Here is a 9,564-nt window from a genome sequence, read left to right on the forward strand (position 1 = left end):
GACCTTTTGAAAATTTTTGAGTCCATTTAAAATCATAGGTTCTCTCTTCCCAATTAATGCTTAGAACATTCAAATTTCTGTGTTCATATCTAGAGATTCGAACACAAGAAATATCTTCTATAAACACATGAAAATGTCGTTAGCCCACATTTGTCTAGAAGTTGTGGGCGACAGACACCTACTCCGCTTCCCTTCGTCTCCATTAAGATTGCAAATTTACAAACAGAAAAGCAAATCAATATTCAATAAGACAATGTATTTAGTTGGTAAAAGCTACAAAACCTTATGATCCTCGTTATAGGAGAAAATGAGAAATATCTTAACAATAGAATTGAACTAAAAACATTCCAATCATCCATAGAAGAGAGGCGGGAAGAGTTTGCAAACACAAGACTAATGTCATCTTAAATTAAAACCACTGTTTTCAAGCTGATTCACTGCCACCCCTCAGAGAGCCATGATTATCATCATCGTCCACAGGGCTCCTATCATCCCTTGGGATAGGACTAGGGCTACGGCTGTGCCCATTCTCCTCCCCTGGGCTTCTGTAAGTTCTGCGCTCAGGACCATCAGCATCATCCATAGGGCTCCTGCTCCTACTTTGACTCTTTGCTGGAGGGCTCCTGCTGTAATCGGACCCATTGGCCTGCCTGTCATCTCCTGGGGACTGGCTCCTGTCTCTTGGACTTCTTTCATCTGGTGAAAGACTATGCTTCCTCCCTTTCGATGGTGGTGGTGAACTCCTGTGCCGCTTAGGGCTCCGGCTATCATGGGGGCTTCCTGCTCTTCTTTCCCTTTCAAGACTTCGTTCTCTCCTGGCAGGTGATCTGGATCGACTGCAAAGCATTCAAAAATTCAGCATAACAGTAGAATGGACAGTTTATGAAGCAAAGATCATAGAGTAATGATGTCAATGATTATGAATGTCTCATATAAAACAAATTTTGAAAGCTTGCCCTGAATCACAGTTACAAGGATATAAAGAAGAATAATCTACACCCCCTCAAACATACAAGTTATATGTAAAAACAAACCTGTCACGGCCTCTGCTGTAACTGCGGCTCCTGCTTCTACCACGGTGTGGAGTGGGTGACCGCGAATAACTCCGGCTTCGTCTGTGCAAGAAAATCCGATTTAAAAGATTAACTGAACAAGGATAGTAGACTTGAAGACAAATGATGTATGGCAGGAAGAGTTTGTATTCGTACTTGAGTTTCTTTGGACTATTTTTACAGTTTCTTTCAATGTGACCTCGCTCTCCACAGCGATAACACTTATTCTTCCAATCACCAGCTTTGCAGTCCCGGGCCCAGTGGCCATCAAGTCCACAGTTGAAGCAACGACCCGACCCAGGAGGAGGACCTCTACCAAGATACTCACGAGAGCCGCCAGGACCCCGTGGACCCTAAGTTAAGAAAAAATTATTTGACCACTCAATATCAACATCTATAATTCTGTAAAAACATGCTAAACCATATACAATATGTAGGAAAAGAAGTCAGCTGAATAAGTGTTGGTAAGTTTTGACACACATGACAAAAGAGCATAAATCATCAAAGAACCGAAAAAGCTGATACAAAAGATTGCATAAAGTTACAAGTAATTAAAGCTGAAATGCTCAATAAGAGTATAAAAGCTGTAACTAGCACCACTGAATCAATATGATAAAGAGTAACATACGCTGAACACCTTTAAATGTAACATATTAACACAGTAAATGCATGGGACAAAATTTATGATTATTTCAGCCGAACAATAATCCTGTCATGGCTGATTCCAAGCCAAATTCATGGTTCTTGCTGCAAGCAACGGACCACTAAATAACTAATCTAATGAATATAAATTGTGGAAAATGTTTAAAACAACTTACTCCCTTAGCAAACTCTACAATGATACGGCTCCCATCAACTTCCCGACCATTCAAGCCATATCTTGCGTCATCAGCATCACGAGGGTCACTAAACTCCTGTTAACAGGGGGGAGATGGCAAGAAGATCATATTTACACAATACATTTTAAGCGACATTATACTTTCAAGGGAAATACACAGCAAAAAAAGTTCAAGGATTTCATTTGTGCAAGTCACAGACTGAGAGCACGAAAAAGTAGCAAAAGGTAAGAAAATACATACAACAAAGGCGAAGTCACGCTTCATATCCACATCGCGAATTCTGCGTAAACGGGTGCCAGAAATAGTAAGGCCATCAAGACACAAGTATCGAAGGGTTGATACTTCGCCCCTCACAGATGAACTAAACACCACTTTGAGATTGTTGCCATTTCCATAAAAACACGCAATAACATTATAGAAAGACTCGCCAAATCCACCAAGGTCAACCTCTCACCATAGACCTCCAGGTTAGGCAAAATCCCAGAAACCTTCAACAAGATCATTCAAGTTAAACCACACAGACACGTGGAAGGGTGCAACGTTCTCACACATATATTAATATTAGCAAGTCGCAAGCACTAAAAAGGGCTTGCTAAAGGCCTCAATCTCCTCCTACACATTCTAGTGTTAACTACACTCCAAGGGATTTCTGTTTGTACTAATCCAAAATAAAAGGAAAAATAAAAATAAAAATATTGAACAATAAAGAATCCGAATCTCAAATTGACAAGACAAACTTTCTCTGTTCAATAAACATCACAAAAATGTAATACCTGCCTAGAAAAATATTTTCAACCGTGACACAAGGAATTTGGTGATAAGTGAAAGTCAATCGAAGATAGAATATCAGCAGAATATTTTAGGACAAATTTGTGATCTTATTATGCTTAAAAGATGAGGCATAAATAACTATTAAAAATAACTGATAAGTTGAAAACACCCATAGTAAATGATACAATATTCAAAGAGTTAAGGCTATCACAAAATCAACACAGCCAAAACAAATGATACAGAAAGGCACAAAATATGGCTCAGTTTGTGTAGAAAGGACTTATTACCTCCCATAACGGCTGAAGATGTCCTCAAGGTCACGTGTTCGAGTCCTTGAAGACAAGCGACCAACATAGAGGCGTGTACCACCAGAGCGGTCATCATAGCGAGGCATTTTCCTGCAACAAAAAATTTTAAATATCAGGGTGCCTCATTCACATCCCTGCCATCAGATGATTCCTTCTCCAGGAAAATGGAGACACACACATGGAATATGGTGCCTTTTCTTTTGACCCATCACATAGATGGGGCTTCGCATTTCAACATAATTATAATTAATTCGACATGTTTTTGAAATACACAACTCAGTGCTTATTTGAGGAATGTTAAAAACTGCAATTTAGTCCTTACTCAATGAATGTTTATGTCAAATCAGTCCAATCTATTAACTTAAGGATAGGAGAGGTTAACTAACTATCACCTCAAATACATGCAATAAATAAATTGTACATCTCCTCTTGTATAAGATCTGAAATTGGTAGAAGAAAACAGAACTTAAGATATGAAATGAGACCAAAACTTCAAATGATGTGAGAGGCATATTATGAGAGTAGACATGTACAAAAACTGGTTTTACCAACTTCACAAGGAAAAGCCAAATTTGCATTTTTTCAGCAAACTTATGAACAAAGTTATATAATAATGCCTAATACTCAAGGAACCTAGTCTAATTTACACTGTAAATAAATATTTATGCCAACAAAACTGCTTAAATTCCTAAATAGGAAGCCTAACAGAAATTAAATTTTTAGTTTTTACACCATCCACCTAGTAACATAAATCTCTACAAGTTTTCTTTCAATAAATGCAGCATAATTTTTCCTCCTAGAGAATTTCTTATGACTTCCAGGAAATTATTCCCCTGTATGATAACATGTCAACTCTAGACTGCATATTAAGATTTCAAAGTTAAGTCACAATTCTCTTCCAGATAACCAATAGAGTACTATAAAAAACCATATAACCTCTCTTCGGGGAAACCCAAAATTTGCAACGTTGTAAAAGAGGTAGCAATGTTCCTTAATAAACGTAGCAATTGCACCAAATAATTCTACTGAGTTATTACTCAGTTAACATCTAAATTTGGCAGAAAATAAAATCCAACGAGTAAGTAGGATCTTCTTCGACGGATACCTCTTAGTTATATTCTCCCATAACTAGTAAACAGACTCTATGCAAGTACATCTCATGTATACCTGGCACAGACATATACCGCGAGCGCAAATGTCATACATGTATAGACACGCATATACACATACATACAAACACAGAGAAGAGAGAAGTAAGCAGATCTAAGCGAAGCGCATTAAGATGGATTGCTTGCATAACCAATAAAAGCAGCAGACAACAACAAGAACCAAGAAAAACAAACCGAGAAAGCTCGAAATCGGAACATCAATCAAGAATTTCGAATATAAGCAAAAGCAATATAGGATATTATGATTGCATACACGCATAAAAACCGCTATCTGTGAGAGAGATAGAGAGAGAGAGAGAGAGAGCGCGCGCGATAGAGGAAATTATGATTACATACACGCATAAAAGGCGTTCTCTATGAGAGAGAGAGAGAGAGAGAGAGAGAGAGAGAGAGAGAGAGAGAGAGGCGCACCTGAAGAAGTAAAACCCTAGATTTCTTTCAAAGACGAACGAAAGAAAGAAATGGGGGTCTTTTTCGATTTATAGGCAAAACGGTATGGATAAGTCTCGACCTTCTCATTTACCAAAATACCCATTATCTTCTCTTAATTACATAAATTGCCACTCACATTCGGGTTTTTTTCCTCCCTTTATCCCACTTTTTTTATTCAGACGAATTCCTTTTCAAATTATACATAATATTCATAAAAAAATAATAATAATAAAGACATAAGATACACAAAATTACAAACATTCAGATTCGATGTTTATAATATTTTACCAAACTAACATACTATTACTAAAATTATGATAATTTTGTAACACCCCAAAACTATTTTTATTTTCGTATTGAAATTTTTTTTAGATTTTATTTTATTTTAATAGTTAATTTATTTTATAATAATTATATGTTTAATTTAATTTAATAAAAATAAAAATAATAATAATGATAAAATTTGGTAAAATTATTTTTGAGAATGAATTAAAAATAATTTTGGAAAAAATGAGTGAAAATTTGGATTCTATGTATGTTTTTGAAAAGAAAATCGAAAATCGAAGGTAAAAACGCAATTTAAAAAAGATACGCCACGTCAGCAGCCCAAGCCAATCAGGACACGCCGCGTGGCAGGAACGCTGACGCAGGAAGCCACGCGGGACGGGGCCACGTGACCAATCCGCGTGCGCGCGATCGGACGGCCCAGATCCGTTCCCGCGTGCACAGGCGGCCCAGATCAAAAGCGCACACAGACGACCCAAATCTCACGCGTACAGACGGCCCAAATTTATTCCTATTTTAATTGCGATCGAATGGCTCAGATTAAATCGTGATAGACGGCTGAGATTAAAAAAGAAAGGTTATAAATAACTTCACCCACACCCAACCTTAAACCCTAGCCGCCAGTACCCTCGTCGGATAAGACGACCCAGTCACCGGGGGAGTCGGTCGCCGCCACCCGCCGTCACACTGGAGAATTTTTTGACCGCCAAACGAGGTAAAATTTCTACTCTGTGCTCGTTTTTCGATGTCGAATCCACATGTGGCCAAATCGGAGCCAAACCACTGGTCAATGGGCCGAAAAACACCGCCGAAGTCCAGCGGCGCCGCCGCGGCTTCCCTCAGTTTTTGCCTCCGATGAGGCCCTTCCTGATTCCTGTTTGATGTAATTTTTACACCACTGTGATCACCGTCATTTTCTCTACAGGTTGAGCGGAGCAAAACATCAAATCGCGACTCATGCCGAAGAAATCGTTGCACCCGAGAGCTCCGCCGCCGGTAAATCTCAGTTTTTCGTAATTTTTTGCCCCACTGATGGCCCTAGGGGTGTTTTATTGCATGAATCAATGCTAGTTTGACTGAATTCGATCGAAAACGGCCAACCCGATGCGGATCGCCGCTGTGGGCGGTGGCGCCATCGCCGGAGCACGGCGGAGCTGCCACGCCGGAGTTTCCGAGAATGCTCGAGTATGCCCTAAGTCTGAATTTGAGTTTTTTCGGGACATGTATAAGTACCGAAAGTGTATTTCAGTTCCCGGAGAAAAATTCAGTAAATTTAGGAACAGCCCGTAGGCGCAGTGAGAACCCGATTTCAGACTCCCAAACAAGTAAGGATTTCTCACCCTATTTCCTATCACATTATTAAAGCTCAATAAATAATAAAATGACATTTCATGAATTAATACATGTGTATAATTAATTAAGGTTATTAATGGAGCCCGAATCTGATGTATTTTTCGGTCAGTTGTTGTTTGATCTATTTTACAGTTTTAAATGCAGTATGGTATTTGATGTGTTTATTCTATGGTTTCGTATGCTGTGTTCATTACTGGTTTACATGTTTATGTTTGATTGGATAATTGAAACCAAGAAAAATAGAAAAAAGTATGTGAATCGATAAATGGATAATGTCAACAGCCTCACTAGATATCCTGAGAGATGATGGACGGACCGAATCCATAGGGAACTCTACCGGGAACGTGGTCTCTCATATCGGACGGGGTATGGAGACCTTATGTGTTTTAACACTCATACCGGACGGGGTATGGGGACGACCGGTTTCACTATCATACCGGACGGGGTATTGAGGTTTATATTTTTTTTTTGTGCCCATAACGGACGGGGTATGGGGATGGCCCTGGAATCAAATTATCAATATGAATGGTTCACGTGTAGAAGGGACCCCATTATGGATCCCCATGGATACTAGTAGGCTGATAAAAGAGAAAAATTGTTGTCTGATGATTGAAAAACGAGAGTATGATATGTGTTATATTACAGAGTCTGCATGATTTTATGATGTTTATGATGTTATTGTGTTTTATAAATTGTCTTCATGAATCTCACCGAGATAAGTGGACAGTAAAAGTTTTTATTATTGATAAATGAGTTTGTTATAAATTATGCTCCATTGGTCGTTTTTGTTTTCTACCAACCTTTACTTCTGTGGCAGTGAGATAGTTTAATGTCTTTATTGGGATAGTGTAGTTCATTCCTTACTTAACCATTTCAGATCAGGAGGACTTGGTTCCCGCGCCCGTCCCGCAGGAAGATGGCGAGTAGATAACTAAGAACTTCATAGATTTATTTATAACATTCATTAGTAGTATTTATTTTAGTTGTTTTATTCTTTCATACGTTTTATACGTTTTGGTTATTGTGTAAGGGATATTAATCAAAAATTTTATTTCGCTTCCGCACTTATAACTTTTTAATACATACATTTCATTTTTATTTCCGGGACCGTTACAAATTTTTTTTAAAAAATATGTTATTTTGTATATAATATTTTAAAATTAATAATAACAATATATCAAGTTCGAGACAAATTTTATAAATTTTATAAAAAAATTAATTAAATTTTCAATAAAATTCGACACATTTGAATATTATACATATTATATAGCTAATCAAAAAATATATTATAGTATTTAATTAAAATTAAAAATATTTTTAAGAAAAAATTTTAAAATATATTACATATAAACCAATTGAATTTGAATAGATTTTTTATTTTTAATATAAAAAAATAATTAAATTTTCAATAAAATTCGACATATATAAGTTGAATATTATACATATTATATAGCTAGTCAAAAAATATATTATCGTATTTAATTAAAATTAAAAATGTTTTTAAGAGAAAATTTTAAAATATATTATATATAACTCAATTGAATTTGAATAGATTTTTTAATTTTAAGCTTGACTATATCTAATTTAATTAAAAACTAATGAAAGATAATTCCACGATTTTTCTTATAATAATAACTGAAAAAACATACTTTAAATGCTCAACACTTAAATTTTTTTTTGGTAAAAGACAAAAGTGTTCCCCAATAATAAGAGAAAACAAAAATAAAGAAGAAACTATAATGGATTTATATATTTTCTATTTCCTTTTTCTTCTAATATATCAAGACTATTTACAATTAAAAAAATTTTGTTTTTTAAAAAAGAGTACTTGATAATAAAAATTATAAAAAATTTATGACAACATCAATTATTAGAAGAAATAAAGTAAGAGTACGAAAATAATATAAAAAAAAAGTGTCAACACCTGTTCGTAGTTTTTGATAAATAAAATTTGAATAATCAAATTTCTTAAAAATTAGAGAACGTGATCATTTTTAGTGTCTAAGTATTATCTATGCATATGATTTTCATTAATTATTTAATTTTTTACAAAATTCATATATCTAATAAATTACACTTTCTATTTAAAAATAGTTTGAAAATATTTTATATAATATTTTATAGCTAGATATCAATTTTTTTTATAAAATTTAGGAGTATATAGTACCTCATTAATAAATATCACTCTCTTCAACGTTCAAGAGTTATTTGTCATTTTAACTCTTTTTATAAATTGCTTAAATAACTCTAAAATAAGAGAAAAATGATCAAAACACCTTTTTTAGAAAGGGTTGCCGAGAGAATTTGATTTTTTAATAAGTTTCTTTATGTTTTTGTTGTTTTGCTGCAAATTTAAGGCTAACGAAACTCAAAACACTTTAATTTCCTCAATTTAGGGTAAGCAACTTACCATGGTATAATTTATTTCGGTTTTTATTGATATGTCTCCTACTTAAATCGTTATTTAGATGCTTCATCAATTTCTAGCATCATAGTTTAATGTTTTAATAAGTTATGAAGATATGAAGGTTAAAATTTATGCTTCTCATCTAATTGTTTACATATATAATTGCTTTATTCAATCTTTTAATTGTTTCGGTTGTTATTTGATATTTATACGTTCAAATCCTTTATTGAAAGATTGATTTGTATATTAATAGAACCAAATTCCAGAATTTGATAAGTAATGTTGTAGTACCTTTAATTTAAGTAGAATTATTAGTACTCTTTGAACTATTTAGTTCCAAGAAACTTCATATATTTTGAATAAAACTTATTTTCTAAGAGAAATGTCGCCAGACTTCAATCTTTAATATTTTAAAGTATTTTTAAAACTTAGTATTTTATATAATTAAATAAAATTTATGAATTGAATGGGTGATAGAGATGTTAGATAAAGGTGAAAAAAAAAAATCTACTCACCTTGAGTATATAGTGGTGGGAGAGAGATCCTCATAAATGTGTTTGTAAATAAAACATTTCCCAAGCATTTGTTTTCGTTTCCCAACAATCATCAATGTGTTTATGCACGAAGTTAAAAGTCGTAAAATGAAAACTCAAAGCAGATTTTAGAAGTTCCAAGATTTTGTTTAATTGTGGGAAATTGTTCTGGGTTTTTTTTTTGTAAGTTCATATATGTTTGTACCCAAAATATGTATAGTTGTTGAAAGGAAAATAAATTCAAAAAATAATAACCAAAATATAGAATGAGCTCATAATCATAAGAAGATATTTTCATATTCTAGCCAAATTTTCACCCCCTATTCTTCATATTGTTGTAATTTTCAACAGCTATTTATATTTTGGGGTTATACAAACATTTAATGAATTAAAAAAATTAAAACTTAAAAAAATG

The 9,564-nt window shown here is 34.3% G+C and overlaps 1 protein-coding gene across 3 annotated transcripts; it reads right to left on the minus strand.

Moving 5' to 3' along the window:
* Nucleotides 1-215: 215 nt before the first annotated feature.
* On the minus strand, nt 216-4,617 carry LOC110824101 (uncharacterized). 3 transcript variants are annotated; one of them, XM_022054639.2, is made up of 7 exons: nt 4,551-4,617; nt 2,950-3,060; nt 2,132-2,171; nt 1,871-1,966; nt 1,209-1,405; nt 1,035-1,115; nt 216-836 (listed from the first exon to the last, which is right to left on the minus strand). In XM_022054639.2, the coding sequence occupies exons 2-7, from the start codon at nt 3,054-3,056 to the stop codon at nt 425-427; spliced, it is 933 nt and encodes a 310-aa protein (XP_021910331.2). In that variant the 5' UTR covers nt 3,057-3,060; nt 4,551-4,617; the 3' UTR covers nt 216-424. The 3 variants fall into 3 exon arrangements, with proteins under 3 accessions (XP_021910331.2, XP_088069101.1, XP_088069100.1); XM_088212975.1 differs by having other exon boundaries at nt 2,132-2,379; nt 4,551-4,589; XM_088212974.1 differs by lacking the exon at nt 4,551-4,617 and adding an exon at nt 4,076-4,105.
* Between the last annotated feature and the right edge of the window lie 4,947 nt (nt 4,618-9,564).

The sequence above is a fragment of the Carica papaya genome, chromosome 2 (assembly GCF_054855325.1).
Source record: "Carica papaya isolate Zhongbai chromosome 2, ASM5485532v1, whole genome shotgun sequence".
NCBI lineage: Eukaryota > Viridiplantae > Streptophyta > Magnoliopsida > Brassicales > Caricaceae > Carica > Carica papaya.

Coding starts and splice junctions, on each gene's coding strand:
- LOC110824101 (XM_022054639.2), bottom strand. CDS start 3,056: ATGCCTCGCTATGATGACCGCTCTGGTGGTACACGCCTCTATGTTGGT. Junction 2,172..2,949: donor ATCTTCAGCCGTTATGGGAG/GTAATAAGTCCT, acceptor CCGTTTACGCAG/AATTCGCGATGTGGATATGA. Junction 837..1,034: donor TACAGCAGAGGCCGTGACAG/GTTTGTTTTTAC, acceptor AATGCTTTGCAG/TCGATCCAGATCACCTGCCA.